Source organism: Brachypodium distachyon, chromosome 2 (assembly GCF_000005505.3).
Source record: "Brachypodium distachyon strain Bd21 chromosome 2, Brachypodium_distachyon_v3.0, whole genome shotgun sequence".
In the NCBI taxonomy this organism is placed as follows: domain Eukaryota; kingdom Viridiplantae; phylum Streptophyta; class Magnoliopsida; order Poales; family Poaceae; genus Brachypodium; species Brachypodium distachyon.
This window is the reverse complement of record NC_016132.3, coordinates 44,343,132-44,364,275: the sequence shown is the minus strand read 5'-3', so window position 1 is coordinate 44,364,275 and position 21,144 is coordinate 44,343,132. Positions and strand designations below refer to the sequence as shown.

General features: G+C 43.5%; 2 protein-coding genes across 2 annotated transcripts; one reads left to right on the top strand and one right to left on the bottom strand.

Moving 5' to 3' along the window:
* The first annotated feature begins 1,129 nt into the window (after nucleotides 1–1,129).
* On the top strand, nucleotides 1,130–4,543 carry LOC100839093 (transcription factor bHLH144). Its single transcript, XM_003569348.4, has 4 exons — nucleotides 1,130–1,434; nucleotides 1,978–2,105; nucleotides 2,205–2,395; nucleotides 2,942–4,543. The coding sequence occupies exon 4, from the start codon at nucleotides 3,231–3,233 to the stop codon at nucleotides 3,966–3,968; it is 738 nt and encodes a 245-aa protein (XP_003569396.1). The 5' UTR covers nucleotides 1,130–1,434; nucleotides 1,978–2,105; nucleotides 2,205–2,395; nucleotides 2,942–3,230; the 3' UTR covers nucleotides 3,969–4,543.
* Nucleotides 4,544–17,402: 12,859 nt separating this feature from the next.
* On the bottom strand, nucleotides 17,403–20,246 carry LOC100825711 (probable WRKY transcription factor 71). Its single transcript, XM_003566857.4, has 3 exons — nucleotides 19,525–20,246; nucleotides 18,528–18,677; nucleotides 17,403–18,216 (listed from the first exon to the last, which is right to left on the bottom strand). Exons 1-3 carry the CDS (start codon nucleotides 20,019–20,021, stop codon nucleotides 17,835–17,837), a joined length of 1,029 nt encoding a protein of 342 aa, XP_003566905.1. The 5' UTR covers nucleotides 20,022–20,246; the 3' UTR covers nucleotides 17,403–17,834.
* Nucleotides 20,247–21,144: the final 898 nt, after the last annotated feature.

Below are 21,144 nucleotides of genomic sequence, written 5' to 3'. Positions count from 1 at the left end.
GAGCTCAAAAAAAAAAACATATCAGAACTTTATCATAAAAGGCCGCCAAATAACCCCTCAGTGTTTATGCATACCATTATGCATATAGGCGCTTTAGTCACAAGGTTGTGAAACAAAGGCCTCAGATTAATTTTCCTAAAAAAAGGCCTCAGATTAATTAGCCCCTGAATGTCAACACTAAAATTACACTAAGCAGACAGACCAATCCAGGCCATCCCCGTCTCAATATCTTATCACACGATTAGACAGCCAGAGCACTTGTAGTTGCCAGGCGTCCAAATGAACCTAATCAAGTTCCAGACTGATAGCCCGAGAAAACAAGTCCAGAGTGATGGATGCCTCTGGACTCCAGTCCTGTCGATCGACTGTATCACCTCCAAGGCATGCTCTGTTTTCTCAATTTGCGATGCACATGTGTTCCTGCTGCCGACAGCAACCCTCAGGTGGAATGTTTGCAGTACCTGGGCAGATAGATATATGCAGGTGCCGACTGCAGAAACGCCCATCGCTCACACACAGCCGACGACCTGCCGGCAATCGAGGTGGAGAAGGTTCAGGTCGAGCCGAGAGAGTCAACACCGGATCACCAACGGAGATAAAAGTTAGGCGCCATGTCGCTCTCGGCGAGGAAACGAATGCTCTGCCTCCCGGAAACAACTGACCCGACCCTCGCACGCCGATCAGCCCCCCATTAATAAAAAGGGCCTTGGACTTGGATTGGACCAACGAGCGGTGTACGTATATGTATGGATGGATGGATAGTGTTTCTTTAGAGGAAGTCGCGTCAAACACTAGCTGATATAGAGATAGTAGATACTAGCAGCTGGCCGATACCAACGAGAGTGTTGTTACTCCATCTTCCCTTTCAGCTTTATATTCTTTATATTCCAGATGGATCTATATGAATGGGTTCTCCTTCCACCTGCTGGTGCATTATCTTCACATTCTTTTTGACCGTACACGCATTTTGCTTTACAAGTTTACATGAGTCATAAATCAGAGGTTACGGCGTGAGGCTCATGATCACACACACCCCCACGAAACAGACACCAGGAAAGGAGGGCAAAGCTACAAAAGCAATAGCACTTCGGATGGGAGGGGAAAGGGTGGGGGGGGGGGGGGGGGGGGTTAAAGATCCGCCTTGGGCCTATAAACTCGAGAGCCATGAGCTGCAAGCCCCCGATCTCTCCTGCTTTGTGACATTGTGCTGTGCCTTCTAGAGTCCATTTTTTGTCTGCTATTGTCCTCTCCTCTTCGGTCTCACGAGTCTTCACCCCCAAAACCCTCTCCTTTCCTTGGTGCGGCTGCACGAACCTCTCCAGGTCGCCACCTCGGGATCGCCTCCAAGATCCGGCTCTGATCTCCGCGGCGAATAATTTAGCCCATCCTCGTCAAAACCCGCCTCGCGATCGCCCTATTGCTCTTGATCTGTTTGTAAGTTCTCTGATTCTGATACTTGGCTTCCTGGACCTCTCTTGCTCCTGTAGTCCTGTTGTTCTCGTCCTGGCGGTTGTACATCGTGGGGCTTGGTCGTGCAAGAACTGTGAAGTTTGAATCTTTGGATGAATAGTGTCTTCTTACGGTGGCGAATATGGCCGCTAACAGTGCTTTTAACTGTCAAGGAGAAAATAGGAGTCTGATCTTCGATGAATTATAGCCTTTACTTTTTTTTGCTGAACATGGTGTGATTATCCAGGTAACTGAACACACTAGGTGTTGTATTAGATAAGTGTACTCTCCCTTTAAAAAAAGTGTCTACAGTATCCTGCCCTTGGGAAATTTATATTGATTATTTGGTTTTCTCACAAGAATTCAAATGGATTTTTGGTAATTATGATTAATAGCATGGTTAGTGGTAGCATCGATGAATAGGGTGCACAGTCAAATTCATGTCTGAGTAAATGTATTCTTACAGTTTCATGTCAGGACAACCTCTCCTGTCTCTTTGTTAGTGCTAATTCTCATTACTGATAACAGATCTGCAGTCAAAAGGAATATAACAGAACTTCATCATTGAGCAGCAGTATGCCGTGGACTCCCATGTATTCGACGAAATACAGTAGCCGAAAGTGTGTTCACCTTGCTGCATTTTTCCGAGTGATTGTGTATGCTACTTTGGAATCTCAGGACTCTCTGTGTCACTCGTCAGATAATTTCTTACTATTGAATGCAATCTGATTTGTTAATTTGGTATTGATTTTCAGGTAAGCTGCTGCATTTACAGAACACTGGTTTTCCCTTTTGGTGGTTCTCTGTAATTGATTCACTGGGTGTGAAAAGGTTGAGAATGTATGTTAAGACAGAGCTTAGGAGATTCCGCGTTGTGAAGGAAGTTGGAACAATAGTAATGAGCGTGAGAATCTTTGCTTGCTATCAGTTGATGCAAGTGTGCCAGGTGAGATCTTTGTTTATTCTCACAGAGAATACTATTTCTGATACGAAACATAGTCATATATATATATTATACTCCTATATAAGAGAAACAATATAATCAGATCTGATTTTCGTAGCTACAAGTTTATGGTAATTCATTTGAGATTTCACAGCAACCTTGATGCAGTAGCAAAAGGTCTCATTTGTAAATATCAACGAGAGATATTCCCGTTATGGAATTAATAGCTAAAATAGTTGGGTTTTGAGATGTGTTTATAAAATACTGAAGGTTAAAACCGTGATATACTAGAGTAATACAGGAAGATGTCTTTCATCAATCTATTTAATTGCTTTTGCTCGAGGTACAACATTGTTACTGATAAACCATAAGCAATTTATCTGGTAATATATTTTTATCTATCTCGTCATCAGTTCCTCACATTTTACTACAGTAGTTTGTTTTGCATGACCTTTTTGAAATTATCCGTGTAGTCAGTTTTGCACATTTCTTACACCTATTTTTTTATGTCTGTTGTTTGTATTTTGACAATTTCTTGTAACATTGCAGGCTGAGTACTTCCGTCAACTGCTTAAGCCTGTCACGTAGTCTAACCAGAGGAACACGTTTAGCTCTCATATCTGCTACTCTAGCTTTCGTTTGTTATAAAGCTGCAGCAACAAAAGCAGTTGAGTCGTGATGACAACTACCTGTGGTAGGACATACTAAGCCTTCGCGTTGTTGTGAGCTGCAAACCTAGTGTAGAATTTTCATTGTTTTGGTGCAGTGTAGCTACTGCATCAAATCGGGTAGGAGTCCGTACTTAACTGCATCATTGTCCAGTATCCGCTATTGACCCATGCAGAGGGATCCGACAGCTTTCACTGGTAACCCCTCCTTTGCTTATGGAGATGAAGCAAACGGTTGTATGAAAAACGGACCTTTGGGTGGTCAATGCAGCTCCAGGGCTTCTGTTTCACCTGCCTTTGGTGTTCCTGCAGGCATGACAGTTCCTCAACTCCCAAACCCACTTGGTGGATTTGAGTTTCAACCTTCTAAGGTGTTCCCAAGAAATTTCATCATATTTGATCACAATGAGGACAAAGGGCGCATCATGTATCATCCGACCTTGGCGAACAAGCTCAACGCTGCAAACATCAACGCTTTCCCTTCATATGACCAAGCCGTTTGCAGAAGTTGTGGCCAAGACAATGGCAACCTGGAAGAAAATTCATCGTCTTTCAAGGAGGACACAAGAGAAATCGACGCTCTGCTCAGCTCCAGTGAAGAAAGTGACAACGATGATGTTGTGAGTACGGGACGCACTCCTTACGCCTTCGAGAGTGTTTCCCTTGATTCATCTTCAACACTCAACTCTAAGAAAATGAGGTATTCTTCCGAAAAGAGTTCAGGCATCCATGGATCAATGGAAGATGTTACTCATGAGAGTATGAGAAAGATGATCACAGTTCTTAGGGGAGTAATCCCTGGTGCAGACCAATTGGATACTCCTGCTGTCTTGGAGGAAGCTGTTAGATACCTGAAGTTCCTCAAGATGGAGGCAAAGAAACTTGGCGTAGATGACTTGGATAATTAGAGCTGGCCAATGATGCGGTGGTGACAGTAAATCCATACAAAAATAGTAAATTCTGAAGGCATCACGTATATCTATGGCCTTAAGCAAGCTGCTGCCAATTTGTCATCATTGTTACTGGATTGGCTTTGTGTGGGTGTGGAAGGCAAGGAAGGTATCCTGCTTTTGCCTTTTTGTGCAGGCGCCAAAAGGATATGTTTCGTGGGATTCTGATGCTTAATTTCTGGTAGCACGGTGTGGTTGAATCGTGGGAGGAAGCTTTCGATGATGCATTTTGTTGCCTGCCTTGCTTTTGCCGTTTGTGACATAGCAGTCCACTTTTCGTGTGATCGAGCATCATGTGGTGGGCACGTCCTAGATCACTGGACTTTGCTCAAGATCACTTCTGTTTGCCCTTACCTTTGTGCACTGCTTAAATAATGTACATGCTTGCGTTGTTATTGTGTGGTACAGAGCAAGATCTTATCATTGTATACTACCTTGTGAAATGATGATCTTTGGCTTAGTGTGCCAAGAGGAATGTATCGCGCTTCATGTGCTTTGGAAATGTGTAATCATGACGATGCTTCTCACCTTCAGTTTAGTATAGAGATGGATTGTGTATTTGTGATGATGGTGTCCAAGGTGTGGTATGACATTTGTGCCCTGTTTATTCGCTGTGCTTTTTCTAAAAGCTATGAAAGCGAATTTGGCATGGGCATGGTGTTCTGATATACAGGTGCAGAGCCAGGAAAAGAGTATAGGTAGGGCCATAATAAAAGAGATGATTTATTAAGGGGGGCGAAACGTAAAAATATGAAGCTTTTATGGTTAAATTGCAAAGGCTATGCAGTGATTTAGGTAAAAATTCCAATTCTTAGGGTGGGCCGGGGGCTGGCCTGGTCCCTGGGGTGGGGGGGCGGCTATGTAGCTTCTTTGCAGTCACCATTTGTAGGAAGAAGTCCATTTTTCACCAGACAGATATTGTCCAAGTAAAGATTTCCATAAGGCTTTGTTTGGATATAGATATTCAACCAAGAAATTAAATTGGGCATTCAATATCAAATCTGAGGGGAAATGGAATTGAGCTTCCAATTCAATACTACTGTTTGTATGCCCATGGAATTGATAGTTGGAATCAAAGAGAAGAGCCAATTCCAATTTCTGTTTGGATGTAACTCCTACTTGAATTGTAAATTGCATATGTCCGTACTAATCGGTTATGTATCCATTTGCTTGGATCAAAATATTTTAATATTCTTAACAGCCTTTATCAATAAAAATAAGAAAAATAGAAAATGTAAATCAAGCAAAAATATTCTTAAAATCAAGCGAAAAATACACAAAACACAAAATACATTGATCTAAGTTATAGGACGACAAGTTATGAACTTTGAACATACATCGGGATTGAAAATTTGGAAACTAAGATGCGCACACAAATAATTTCTGAATATCGTAGAAAGAAATACTCCCTCCGACCCATATTATTTGTCTCAAATTTGCCCAAATATAAATGTATCTATGTTTAAAAAGTGTCCAGATACATGTAATATTTCGATAAGTAATATGGATCGGAGGGAGTAGGAAATTCAAAAAATATATAACTATTGTGTATCCATTTTCGTATATCTAGTCATGTAAAATAAAAGGAACATCAAGTATTAATGTGGTGCTTGCAACTCTTGTTCATAGTTCCTGATATTTTGAATTATTTGTGATTCATAAAAAAAATGTTGATTTTCTGATTATTTTTTGCATTCTTCAGTCTTGATTTTCGTTATATAAAAACCTGGTATATTTGTTACCTCTTCTTCTTCTTGATATCGTGTGGGACACAATAGCTGAAGGTAAGGGAAAAATATCAGATGGAAACATTCTTACAATGAGAATTTCGTGGTCACCGCACGTGTATGTACGGTAACATAGTATGCCGCGCAGTTTCACCCTAACGATTGTTTCAAACTGATTTTTTTCCCAATGGTAAAACTATGCAGTCCAAAAATCTACATATTCTATCCTGAGCTCATTGCGTACTCCTTATGATTGTTACTACTTTCGTTTTTACGGATGTTTTAGTTTTCTTTCAAGTTAAATCTTTTAAAGTTTGACTAATTTATATAAAAACATAAAGAGTACTATTGTACTAACATCTATTCGAGTGCAACATCAACTAAGAGCATGATCAACGTGGGCTTCGCTAGAAAATTTTCAGACAATGGGTGCTAAGGAAGAAAAGCTGCTCCAACATACTAGACTCACTTGTGGAGCCCACCAACCGAATAAAAAAATAGAGTCATGTAACCTTCATCCAACTTTCTGTGTCTCTCTTGCTGGGCCCATCAAAATCAACACAAGTTACAAGCCGAGCAAGTACTAGAATCGATTCCTCAAAACATTTTTTAGTTAGCACTGTATAGAAGCAGTGCTGTATTACTTCTTCCCAAAGCCAAATATGGCAACAAGGCAGTATTTGGCAGTAGTGCCAAATTGCTATTTTCACTCTCTAAAGCCAACTATCTAGTTAGATGGGACCCGCCGTGGTAAAAATATGGTTTTAAAATCACTGTTCTATCTCTTCTCCCTTCTCTCCCGTCACTCCCCAACTTCTCATTTCTCCGTGGTTCTCTACAGATGACTTTTCTTTCCAATCCCTCCTTCAAATCAGTTCGAAGCATACAAAATCACCACATGCATGTCATAAAAATAGATTTTCCATTTGACAAGCTCTCAGTCCACCAAAGTTTCATGAACATGCATTCAATCTCAAGGCAGATCCGGCCCAAAGAAAGCTCAAGCAGTTGGAGAAAGAAAAGCCTGATGAGCTACGAGAGAGGCTCGCGTCAGCTGCACATCCACCTCCGTCTAATCTCCTCTGTTTCTTGCCTCTCTTTGCATGGATTTTTCTTTAGTCATTGCAACGGCATGATAACTGAAGAGCAGGGAGCGGCAACATCCATTCAACTCAAGTTTCTTTGGGTCATGGCGCTGCAGATTAGAGACAACCAAAAGTATTATTCTATTGCGAGTAAGCATTTGGCACCGGAACAGCTACATGCTCCGGTTCTAAATATTTTGGCTTTAGCACCGGCCTCACAACGGTGAAAAACGATGCCAAATGATAATAGTTATTTGGCACTTTTATTTGGCATACATTGTGGAGGACCTTAGCTGTGCCGGTTGACCAACTTTGCTCTCCCTCTAAGGGTGCGTTCGGAGCAGCCTGTTCCACCAAAACTCAGATCCAGTTTCCCGTCTCGATTCTAGCGTCTGAGTTGGAGTAGTTAACGTTCGGTGCTGCTCCAGCTTTGTTGTTGGGCTGAAAGCCCATAAGCCGAAGATGCATCGGCCTGGGAGCAGGCGCATGTGAAGGTCGCTGAGAGAGATTAGATGAGCCCAGCCGGTTTGCCCCTTCGTTGTTTTTAATCGATGGATTTTGATAGTACAGCGACCGGGGAACAGAACGAGGACGTACTAAGCAGATTTTTCTGATGCTGCCGCCTGCGCCGGAGAACGGGGCAGGAGGAGGCCGCCGGACCTGGCTTGTCGATCTGGAGCCTGGAGGAGGCCAACTCGGGGGAAGCGGACGGCGCTTGGGTCCGTCATCCCGGCAGGTGCTTCCGTCGTAGGGACCCGGCGGCTTTGGTGGCGTCGGAGTGGATAGGGTGAGGGTAGGGTGGCTAACGGAGGATGACTGACGGCAGGGAAGGCCCTGCCACTAGCGGCTAGGGTACTGGCATCGGGCGAGGTGGGCCGAAGAAGGGGATAGGGAGTGGAACGGGAGCGAAGGAATCGGGATGGGGAGAAAAATAGACTCGCATTGAACCGTTTTTCACTTGGCAGTTGCAAAATTATGGTAAATTCGCTATGCTCCACTTTTTTTAATTCTACGGATCTCTGGAAGAGTGCTCTTATTTTTGTACAATGAATTGGACCGCTTGAGTTTGGTTTTGTGAAGTCAAAGCGTTTGGCACTGCTCCAATGGAGTTTCGGGAAGTTGGAAGCTAGACGCTTGAAAACACTATTTAAGTATACCATGATACTCCTCCGTTTCTTAAATTAGGACGTATATTCTTTTTTTTTTTACCGAGCCTTTGACCGATTTAGTTATTAATACATGTTTTTTTGAAATAAAATGATATCATTGGATTTGTATTCAAAAGTACTTGTTTATGATTATGATTTATATCACATAAATCACACGTTGATAGAATAATCTTTGGTCAAACGCTCGGTCAAAAGAAACAATATAGGCCTTAATTTGAAGAATAGAGGGAGTATATGTTATGGCAAATTTAATAAACTAACTTTTTTTGACCGAATTTAATAAACTAACTTAGAGTTGTAAACATGGGTTGATAGATTGTAAACTTGATCAAATTTTAGAAAATTTGATTTAACACAAAGCTTAAACATCTTATAATTAGAAACAGATGGAGCATTTTGTAGATTTTAGTATTTTTCAAGAGGTCAATGAAGTCCTGAGAGAAACTTGGGACTTGGCGGACCTATTTATCAGCCCATATATATTGTCGCTTTTCAAATACTGTGACGCTAGACTTTCTTCTATATGGTGTTCCGGTACTGTAGTACCGTCTAGTCCATAGCGACTAATGGGATATGCCTATTTTGTGTCACTGGTCGTAATTTCGAAGGGCTTGGTTTTAAAGGCATGTAAGACTGCAACTCACTTGCATCAGACTTTCAATGACCTTGCTCTCACTTTCGGTGCTGCATATAACTGGACACTGGTAAATCCCTAAAAAAAACACATAGAGGTGCTACTCATTTTGTTGTTGTGATGTAGTGATACACCACTCTAGGTATCCGATCTTATATGAATTCTGAGATGAAAAAGAAAAAAGAAAAACGAAAACTTATATCTCCCAGCAGGAGGAGACACAAGCAAGAGAAATGAATCTCGTATTGAGAGTGAACTAGATGAATTTATTATTATTATTGAAAATGAGCTATGTCTTCGGCCTCTGCATCAACCGATGCACACTGCCTTTATATTATTGAAGTCTCGAACAAACGTATATATTAAAGTTATTACAACTCAAAAGCAACAACAAGCCAGAAAAGGTATCACGCCCGTCATAGCCTGCCGCAGGCTCGCCATCCGAACCGGTTGAAGAATGCACGACCGTCTTCAACTGGCTGCAGCAAGACTACAAAGACTCTACTGCATCCGTCCGAAACCAAGTATAGATCCAGTGCTCAGTCCGAAGAATAACCTGCAAGATATTGGAAGCCTTTTTCTTGTGAAAACTATACCTTTCATGCAATTGCAAATCGACGGACGAATCGCACAGGCTCGAACAAGCATAAGCGATTTAAATGGTTTGTCCAATCTCCAAGCCATGCACCAAACATATTAGTAATATCTGGTAAATTGAATTTTATAGGGGTAACAAAAATAGTTATGAAAAATCAATTACTATTTGACGAGGTTAGATCTAAAGCAAAATCTCATAAAAGTTCTGAGAAATTATCGCACTATGATAATCCTAATGCACCTCTCCTAAAACATGATAAACAACAAGAATCAATAAGTTACATAGTAAAACACAAATATGGCATGACATTTGCAGCGAGATGGCCGGGCAACATGCACAATCAACAAATATTTTAATGCGGGAGCTTAACCACCAGGGGTTTAGTTCGGCTAGCTTAATTAGCCATTACAGAGGGAGTGAGAGAGAGAGCTCACGGAGGGAGAGAGAGAGAGAGGATTATCCATTACAAAGTGAGAGAGAGAGCTCATGGGAGGGGGAGAGAGAGGGGAGCAGAGAAAGGGAGAAGGGGGGGGGAGCGCAGAGAGAGGAAGAGTGGGGGAGCTCCTGAGCAAGGGGGCCGGCCAGGAGAGCTACTGGAGAGAGCTCGAGCTACTCCCGGCCGCTGGCGCCATTATTTGGAGACAAATTGAGGAGGGGGGTCGAGACAAAGGAGAGGAGGAAGGAGAGGGAGAGGAGGAAAAAGGAGAGGGAAATGGAGGAACCTTTCTGCCGGTGGCGCCATCCAAGTTTGGCAGGGCTTCGCCACCGCCGGTGTGGATGAGCCGCAGTTGGTCTCAGAGACGCCCGAGCTGGACCAGATGCGGCTACAGTCACTTGATTTTATAGATAACTTATCAGTGGTTACTCTCTTAGGTGGGCCGCCATTGGTAATGGCGAGGGACATCCCAACGAAACAATAGTGGCCGTGGACGAGCACGGCCACTGGTCTTAGAGCACTAATGGTGGTGACTTTCGTGTCACCACATCCATCGTCACGGGTGTTAGACCACTAGTGACCGTGGCACTCCACCGCCACTGGTGTCCGTTAGCCAGGGATTCCTCCAACGACTTCCAGTGGCTGTGATTTTGTTGCCCCGCCCGAACCGTCAGGTCGTCCACCAGGCGTAGTGGATTCTAGCACCTCAGCCTCTCAGGCTCCACAGGCCCAGCCTGCCAGCCCAGCTCCTCAAACGTCCCTACAACCCACGCCCAACACCATTGGTCCAAATCACTTAATCTGCTACCATCCTCTCCTGCGAATCGATCGATATAATCGATCTGCCTCCCGCGATCGCCGACTGATAACCACGAAACAAAGGCCGCCCGACTAATTCCGAAGGAACACAGTTAAAAAAAATCCGAAGGAAATAGAAGTCGCCAAAGCCCCCAAAATCCCCAGCCAGCTCGACCGGTCGGCTGCTTCCGGGAACGATCGGCGTCCAGCGCCGGCGGACGGCTGTACAGGCGTGCAAACGCGACGCATGGGCGCAGGCAGCGCTGCTTTCAGTTTGTTTTCTTAACATTTTTTCTTGCATTTTAGGTTTCGAATGATCTAAAAATGAGAATCCTCCAACGGTGGCCGCCCCGCGACTTCAATTTTGTGGTTCGAAGAACCGCCCTTCTCGGCGCAACGTGATCGATTGATGGACATCGATGGATGGACGGATTGATGCATGCCTGAACGTGAGACGCCGCCCACTTGTCCTACGCCCGGCCGCCCATCTCCTCTTGTCTCTGACCGATTTCCTCCTTCCCTGGCCTGTAGTGGGCAACGAAGTCGTCGCCAAATCCTCAGCGGAATTTGGGTGTTGCGAGATCGCGTCGCATGTTGATCGCTGCTGCAGCCTGCAGATTGCAGGGTGCAGTGGATGCCACTATATTGTCATCTACCCAGCTCCCAATCTGTATGCCCAAGCCAGCTAGCTGACTCCTCCAGTCCGGGGTCCCTGAGTCAAAAATTGACTCCGGCTCTGCTGGTCTCGATATGCTTTCGCTTTCTCGACTAGATAGCCTTGTCACACGCACGCATGCACGCATACACGCAGATCGGGTGGTAGCTAGCGCTAGCATTGAACAGGAAACCTTTCCAATGGACAAAAAGCATGCCTGGTGTGGGAAGGTTAAGCATAATTGCGGGACGACGTGGTTCAATCACCTATTGTTAGCTGTATACATTGAAAGCAATTCAACTGGCCGCTAACAAGACATTTCCTTGAATCCTTGATGTACTTCAACCACGAACCTCGAAGTAGGCATGACGTCATATTATTCCACGTCATTTGGATTATTTAGATGAATACTCGGTAGAACTTTACATTTAGCGTTCTAGATTTAATAAGGAAGATATTTTTTATGGGCAAACGGTGAAATGTATGTCAAAGTAGTTTGAGGCCCAATATGTTACTCTCTCCGTTACATAAAAATTGACACGATTTTAAATTAGAGCTTCGTTCCATAAAAATTGGCTGTAGCTTTGAACAAGTTCAAAACTGTGCCAATCTTTATGGAGTGGAGCAGTAGTAGTGAAACATTAAAATGGTCTAATGTACACATAGCTCCAATATGATACTTAGTGGACCAATATGTTTTTGTATGACGCGGAGAACATAACAAAATCAGTTGGGCGATCGGTACTGTACAACCCTTTGGATCTATTTTTTTTATTCGTATAGTTTTACAAGGATGAGTTTAACAAATATTTGAATGAATTATCACCCTGCAAACCAATATTATTGCTAAATTAAAGTGGCCTACAATTGATATACAGATGATCACATCTTGAATATTTACCATCGTCGGTAGAAATTACTCCCTCCGATCCTAAATTGTTGTCAAAATATTACATTTATCTAGATGCTTTTTAAGAATAGATACATCCATTTGAGCAAATTTGAGTCAAGAACTTAGGATTAGAGGATACTAAATTGCTACCTGACTGACCGTACGTGTGTTAATGGGTGTTGGTGCAGTCAAAGTCGGCGATCTTTCAGATGGTCACAGCATACGGAAGTCAGCAGCTGCTCTTACATCACGCATGCTCTAAGGACGAATTAATATGTGATCATGTCTAATCGGGCTCGAAGATTTAATTTAGAGGGTAGGTGAAGTTATAATTGTTACCTTTATGTGCGTGCTTATGTGCCGTATGTGTCTGCACTCTGCACACACCCGCGCGCAAAATAGCTACCCTACTCCGTGGGTTTCTTTTTTGTCAATCAACTTTCTCTCCTTTTCTTTTTATCAAGAAAAAAAGTTTCTCTTTTTATATATTTTTTGGAAGGCTGTATATTTTAAATGATGGTTGCTTTCATTTTTGTTTGAGTAAAATACATCAATAATCCATGAACTCGACAAAAAAGAACACGTTAGTCCATGAATTCGGAAAACACACACTTAAACTCTTAAACTGAAACTACCGTGTCACTTTAGGCCCTGTTTGTTTGGGCTTTCTTCTGACTTTCTTGGCTTTTAAGCCAACAGCCCAACCAAACAGATGGCTTTCTCTTAGGCTTTCAGAAAGAACAGTGGCTTTTTTGTATTGGGAAGGCAAAGCACCTCAGGAGGTGCTTTTGTGGCTTTGAAAAAATCCCACGCCCCTCGTACCCCTGCCACTTAAACAAAATTACAAGAAAACTGCCACCCGTCATGTTCCTCCCGAACCAGTCATCTCTTCCCATTCCCCTCCACTCGACAGGAGTGGCAGCACTGGGGTTCCTGGCCTGAGCCCCTTCTCCCTCCCGCCTTGTTGCCGGCCGCCGGTAGGAAATGGCCGGAGTGCCTTCCCGGACCTCCTTCCCTTTCCGCCTCCTCCCATCTCCGCCTCCTCCCGGTCAACCCCCTCCTTGGTCGCCTCGTTCCTGTCTGCAAGGTCGCCAGCGTCGACCACAGGAGGAAGACGACGAGGATAATTCAGGATTAGCACACATTATCAGGCTCTCGGGTTCCCAAGGATAATTCAGACATTTTACTCCACAGCCACAACTGCACATCTAGTTTGCCAAATAGATTTACAGGTTTCCCACAACAGAAAACTCACAGCTGCTTTCTCACAACAGACAGCCCACAGTTGCTTTTAGATAAGCCACAGCCCAACCAAACAGGGCCTAAGGTGAGGCTTAAACATGCCACATGACCGCCACGTCATCTTCGGCCAGGACTGCGGGCTGCTACTCAATTTTTTCAGGATTTTTTTTGCAAAATCACCACACTGGTGGGTCACCGAGGGCTGCTACCTTGCCGAGCGTGTTTAGCTTCCTCGGCATCGGCATGCGAGCAGCCAACAACGGCTCTTAGCCGACATCACAGTGTTGTCGTCGGAGGCCGGTGAGGAGGGTTCTTCTTCCCTGATTCTCCTGCTCATAGGCTGGGAAGCCGCCGCGCAGCTCATCGAGCTCTTCTCCTGCACAAACAAACCGACAAACAGTTTAGCTCCATTGAGCGTTGTGGGCTTGATAGCAACTTAGACGAGGCAGCGGCGGCAACGGCGTGGTTCTCAGAGCCCCAGGTTCCCCGTCTGGGCGCGGCCCCCTTGCCCCTCGTGGGTGGTTCGGGCATGGTGATTTTGCAAAAAAAAAATCCTAAGAAAATCAAGTAGCTGCACGCGGTCCTGGCCGAAGCTGATATGGCGGCCACGTGGCGTGTTTAAGCCCCGCCGAACCATTTTTGGACTAAAGTGACACAATAGTCCCAATTTAAGGGTTTAAGTGTGCGTTTTTGGACCTCGTGGACTAAATTGTTCATTTTTGCCGAGTTCATGTACTAGTGATGTATTTTACTCTTTTTGTTTTTTATTTAAATAGTATCCTACTTGCTCGCAATGGTGTAATTTCAAAAACAAACAATTCATCGAACACGTTGATTTTAATTGACTCCTTTTTTTTTCTGGGTCTACCAACCAATTCCTTTTAATTTCTGCACTTGGTCAATACTACTCTATATGTGTGGATGGAAAGGGAGAACTAATCAATTCGTGTGCCTTAAAGCATACAGTACTCCGTATGTATACAACGGGATTGAAAAGGAGTTTGGTCAAAGATGTCGGCAGCGGGAATCAAGGAGTGGCACATAATTGACTGGAAAGAAAAACTAGACTAGGGAACTCAAGTAGGAGTACCTGAAAAGAAAATCCTGAGGAATTCAGCTAGCTTTTCTAAGATTATGATAATAGAAGGATGATATAATTTTCGGCCAGTTTGTATGATCCGATGCGCAACGTCATATTTTATTGAAGTGACTAACTAGTGCCAATGCAAAAATCATCTTACAAAATGGCAACAAATGCAACTATGAGGCCATCGAGAAACCGACCGGTGCCAAGTTGCCAACACGACATAATTCTACTCCAATAACCAATACAGCCACTTAAGCAATGTCTTCAAGAAAGAATGACACTCATGAGGTGTTGTTTCTAGATCCATGCATCTAGGTAGCTAAGGACAAATTGAGGGTTTAACCCCGAAGCTCAAATATTCTTGGACGCCCGATGACCATAACCTTAGCCGAATCCCCAATTTATCCTATAATTGTGGATGTCATGGCCGCTGCTAGCTCTTCCTCAGAGTCCATACCACTACGAGTGAAGGTCGCACCAGAACAGGATGTGCCTACATATATAGGCTAGTAGATGTCTGGCATGTCACCATGCGTCCATGCCGCCGACCACCTGAACCAACTGTAGGAGTCACCTGGTCACGAGTTCTGCATGCCACCTTTGCACCTTTCCTCTTTAGTCCGCGATGCAGCCCGCAGCCATGCAGCCACCACAACACTCTAGCATGTCTCCTGTTGACCAACTCAATTCGATCTAGGAGATTCCACCTGTAGCCTCTTTCGGACATATAAGTCGGTACTGCCTAAAATAGCCGCGCAAACATATGCCATGTCACGACAGCAACACCGAAAAATCCTCTCATTCGCCCAGAGCAGACGTGCAAAGATATTTCCCAACACTCTATATATATATTAGCCTGGATGGATACACAGGTTATATGAAACTACTCCAGCGATTAAATAAAAGTTAAGTTGTTCGTCTGGTTACTAAGAAGAGGCATTCATTTATTTAGTTATAGAGAGTGGATAAAAACGTCCGCTCACTTATTTGGTTGGGGCAGCTGCGGTTGTTCGTCCATTTAGTTATGCCGAAATGAATATATTTGTGTTTGACAAGAAAAAATTTCACTCATGTATGCATGTGTTTCTCTCGTGTACGTACTGATTTATGAACTTTCCTATATACTCGATCCGTCCCATAATATGAGGCACGCACGCATCCTAGATCGTTAATTTACCTAACTAAATAGAAATTAAATAATTGAAAAATTATACCATTAGAAAGTTCTTTCGATAACGAATATAATGGTGTACTTTTTTTAAGAAACATACATATTTAATTAATCAAATTGAGAATCTAAGGATGCGTGCGTGCCTCATATTATGGGACGGATGGAGTATAATAATCGCAGCATAAGGAGTTAATGGAGCTTGGTGCCAAGAGAGGCCTAAGTGGCTTACCGGGGAGCTTATGCCCCAGTTTTATTGGTGTGCTACAGTGCTAGTAATAGGCTTCTTAGCTTATAGTGCGGTGTTTTTTGTGGCCCGTCACACTTTTTAGTTAGTTGTTTTTTTTATGATTTTAATAAATGATGTGATAGACATTTCCCATGCTATATGCATCATGGATGAGGCTTGGGTAGTAAATCTTCTATTTATTAAAAAGAACATGTACCATAACCTATAGAGAATAAGGTAGTTTCTTGTAAGGTAAAAAACAAGATGATCACGTGCACGCTTGTACTATTACAACACGAACTAACATACGGCTATTTTAAAGTCACGGAACTTAGGACCGATGAAGTCACCACATGCATCTTGCTATTGATGATCAGTATGTACGTCTCGCACCATTGTAAAAAAGATCATCGAAGAAATGCTTGGTTCATGCTCCATACTACGTACCAGGACCCCCAATTAGGTCTGAACCCCAATACTGATAGTGTTTGAAAAAGTATAAAGATTATTAGGTCCACTTTTGTGGGTGCTTGGATCACAGGGCACTGAAGTTACTTAATATGTTGTCATATAGAAATAGTTCTACGGAGATCTTGTGCATCCTATATAGGATGCAGACCTGGCAGAGATATCTCCTTTTTTATCTATAAATGTTTTTAAACCAAAGTTAGTGTGTTGTTTGTGTCAAACCAAATGATAATTAACCCAACTAACTTCTAAAAATAGAAACATTACACTTAGCCTGTAAGGATATACATAGATCTCTTTTTCTTATACTCCCTTCATTCCAAAACACAATTCATATAGATTTGTGCACTTGGACCAAGTCAGCTCTCGTTTTTAGTGCCTGACCATTCATATTGGATTAATAGTAAATGCATGTAAGTAGTTATTTGCCGAGTGCGGATTTCAAAAGAAAAATGGGATGTATTGTGAAACAAGTGAGAAAAATCTATATGAGTTGTGTTTTGGAATGGAGAGAGTACTAGTCATGCATGACAAATGTCAGATAACCAAACAACAAGGCACATGCAAAAAAAATGTTCAACCTGACAAGATTACCACAGTCCACACCGTAATGACAAACTGAGCTTTATACTAGAGAATAAAAAAGGATTGCAAAACAAAATAAAACTGACCAGCACTTTTGAAATTTTATCCCCTGCGGCAGAACTGTTGTTCACCATACCACCGCACGTAGTACAGGCCACTTTACAATAACCAGGCTTCAATTAAATACATATAAGAATGAGAAAACACACTTGTATTTTCATTCATCAAAAGTTCAAAATAGATCATCATGGGCAAATTCACACGGATAGCCACACTGGGTAGTCACAGCGCGCTAGAACTTATTAATTTCTCTCCTTAAGTTCCAAATGTTCTTCTACCAACAACAAGGCAAGTCACGATAAGGCAACACATATCATGCTCACTCCCACAAGAAACCATATATATAGTGTATCGATCAACGTCTAAAGCAATCAAACAGTTTTGCACCATCATTATCCACTCCAGTTTTACACGTGCACAAAAGAAACAGCTGGCACCGGCGGTCGGCCTCCTAAGAAGCAGCTGTATATAGCACGCACCCTTATATTAGTTATATATAGAAGCATATATATTATCCCATGAACAAGCAGAAGTATATCTGATGTGTGTAGTTAATTCCTCGCTAGCAACGGAAGGGGAATGAAATATTTTCCTCTCTTCGAATGAGTCAATGAGGTACACACATGAGATGCACTAGTACATGTACAATATGTCTATAGCTGTAGAACAATAAGAGCTAAATTAAGTTGCATGGAGCTCCGTTCTACTACTAGCTTTCATCAACTTGTACAATTCGTCCGTAGAAGTTGGCAAATGGAAGAGAATGAAGTAATGCAAGCATGCACAACTTCAAGATGAAATTAATTAAGTTTGCAGCAAATTGATTAATGTCAGCAATACCCTCACATCATCACCCCTTGGGCCTTGGCGATCGATCACATTTGGCGCAACTCCAAGTTTTCAGAAACAGCATATATCATCTCTGCTAGAGGGGCTAGCTAGCTAGCTAATTAATTAATTAAGTAAATATATGCAGAGAGAAGTCAGTTAGTCAAGGGTTGTTGGGCATTGTGGAAGGGAAGAGGTCTTGCAATAGCGCGTAGTCAGTAAAGTGGTGCTGCTGAAGAGGAGGAGGAGGGGTTGCCGTTGGATGAGGAGGAGGAGGTATACTTGTCGGCATGTACATGTTAGGGTTGGGGTACTGCATGTGCTGCATCATGCTCATCAGGTCCGTGCGGAACAGCGGCGGCGCCATGAGGCCGAGGTGTTGCGGCGGCGGCATGAAGAGGTGCGCGGCGCTTCCCCGGAGGCTGGCGGGGCTGTGGTGGGTGTGCTGCCCTTCGTACGTGGTGATCACCGTCGACGGGTCCTGGTACGACCGCTCCACCCGCTTCTTCACCCCGCACTTGGGCGTCGTGCACCGGTAGTAGCTCCTGCGCATTGCCGGCCATTTTACATATATATCAGTTTTGGTATATATCCCTCCGTTTCACAATTCTTGTCTCAAATTTGTACAAAAATGGATGTATCTATTCCTAAAAAATATTAGATACATGTGAGATTCTGATAAGAATTATGAAACGGAAAGAGTACTTAATTGGATCGAACACACCATGCATGCTGCAAGAGTAGCTAGATATATAGATCAGGTTGCATATGTCGATCATGCATGCTGCAAGAGTAGCTAGATATATAGATCAGGTTGCATATGTCGATCATATATGCATGCATGCAAGAGCAAGACCTTGGGTATGGGCTGTTCTTGACGGCCTTCTGGCCGTACTTGCGCCAGCGGTAGCCGTCCTCGAGGTGGTCGACCTCGCTCTTGGTGAGGAAGGAGACACGAGGCAGCCGCTGCCTCTTCTCAGCTTTCTGCTTCTTGCCTTTGTTGTTCCTGCAACGGCAAATTAAGTCGATGCATCTCGGTTAATTAGGAAACAGATCAGGCGCGCGGATCACACATGTGTCATGCATGGGTGTGTGCATGCGTAGCTTTTTCATGGAAAGTTTTGCTGATAGTGTGGGTATGAACTCTTACGTACTCCAGCTATTATAGCTAGACTGCAGTAGCAGCGACTACGTACATGGTCTGGAGTTCCCATGTCATGGCAAGATCATCATATCGTTCTTGGCAAAAGGTAATGTAAAACCAAAGTGGGTAACCTTGATGCTCTGGTTAGAGACGTATACGATAACCTACATCTTTGGATCTTTTCTAAAAGGGGGAAATCTTTAATAGGATCTTCAAAGCCGAAGCTATCTACTTGGTCAAAGATTGAAGCTTAATTACTATATATACGGCACACGCGCAGCAAAATTGATTAATTATAAGGAAGATCTTATCTTCTAGAGTGTGTACGTAGATCGTCTTTTAAATTGAATAGCACCACATGATCTATAAAGTCATCTTGGACCAAAACAAAATAAGAACAATAAAAGAGAGCAGAGGAAAGTATATATGCATCGATCAGGGTTGGGTTGGGGCTAACCGGATCTTAATTCGCAATGAACTACAAAGAACCCTAAATTAAGACGAAATCGTAGCATGAACCCTAATATTCGCGCACATCACGTAGTACTTCAGACAAAGGGATAAACAATGGGAGTAACTAAGCAACAGTATGGGGCCAGATCTAGCGCCATAGCAAGGCATCCAATCAGATTCTCGCAAGGAATCAATTAAGCAAGAAATCAAGACGATAGATTCACACGGAAGGAGAGTAGCATCGAATAAAACCTACCCTTTCTTGGAATTTTCCCCATCGTCCTGCAGATCTTTCACACCCTCCTCTTCCTCCTCCTCCTCATTATCCTTGGCCAGGACCTGCTTCTTACACCGGCGAGACTTTCCCTCTCCATCGTCCCCGCCGCTAGTCGAGAAAGACAGAGACGAGTTGGGCGTGAGCAGCGCCCCAGCTGCGCCCTGGCTGTCGAGATCGTGGCTCCTGGCGTCCACCGACAGCTCGTGCTTGACTGGAGACGAGCACGGCACGTCGAGGTGCCGAGCTATCCCAGTACTGGGGTCCAAGATCCCCTGCAGGTAGTCCGTGATGCTCGCGTAGGGCGCGATCTCTCCACCGCCGACGTCGCCCGCGGCCGGCTGGCTGAAGAAGAAGCTCTCCATGTCGTTGCTGCTGAACTCGTAGTCCGCCCCCAGGTGGCCGTGGCCGTGCTGCTGCTGGTGATAGAGTCCATGACCATGCCGATCTCCTCCTCCTCCGCCACCACCAGAAGACATGAGGGAGATAGAGAGTGGGAGCAGCTAGCTAGCCAAGTGTGTAAAGGGAAGCTAGGGAGAGGCGAAGCTTGGAAGGGAGGAGGGTTTGGGATTTCAACTGGTCTCGTTTCTTGGCTCTACCTTAGCCTTCCCCCTCTTGATTTGTTTTCATTTTTTATTGCAAAAGCGTGCAACGACGATGATAGGCGCAAGATACGACTTTTTCCGGATGGGAATATATAATTTTGTGTGGGTGCGGGGGTCCGGCGATCGATCTATCTAGCTAGCTAGTACTACTCCGTATTGGATCGTATTATATAGAATCAGTCAATTCTTAATGTGTCTATTAGCGAAATCAATCGCCTTCTTTTAGATTCTTTTTGCATGTGTTCATGTGGTTGTTCCTACCGGTCAGAACAAATCCTTGGACTATACGCACTTGATTTTTATTACTAGTAGTCCATATCGCAGCGCAGACTATACTGTTAAATGATCGAGATACTGGCTGGTTAATTTCCAGCTTCATGGACATGCATTTTTAGTGTGCTTAAAAATTGAGTGGTTTAATTATTAATTAAGCTCGTCTAAGTCAATGGTTTGAACAACTAACTCTGGTCCTGCAGCTAGCAAGAGTTTAACGTCCCAACATGTGGCTTGGTGCAGTGCAGTGCAGTGGAACACTCTCTTTCTATATTTCCACGTGAAAGATATGCAAGTACCGTTTTGAAATATGGTCGCGTCCATAGTTACGTGTATAGCTGGTGTGTAGATGGGTACGTACGGTATTCACGTTACCACGTCCGTGTACGTACTGTACAGCTGCCAAACTATATGTCTATATGCCATGGTTTATCGTACCTTATGTTTATAATAAATTATGGACCGCCACTGCATCCCTGTTCAAATTCAGTACTATGATTTATTAAATGCCAATTGTTGTGATTTATTATATTATCATTCTGTTATCTGCTGAACGGCAGGCACATGCATGCAATGTTGTTAATTAAATTTCTAAGCATAAGCAGACGCACATGCATATCTACAGGCCAACATGCATAGCACATCGATCGACACCATCATATATATTCACATGTGCATACACGCAGGACACTGAACACGAGTTATGTAGACAAGCTAGGAAAAA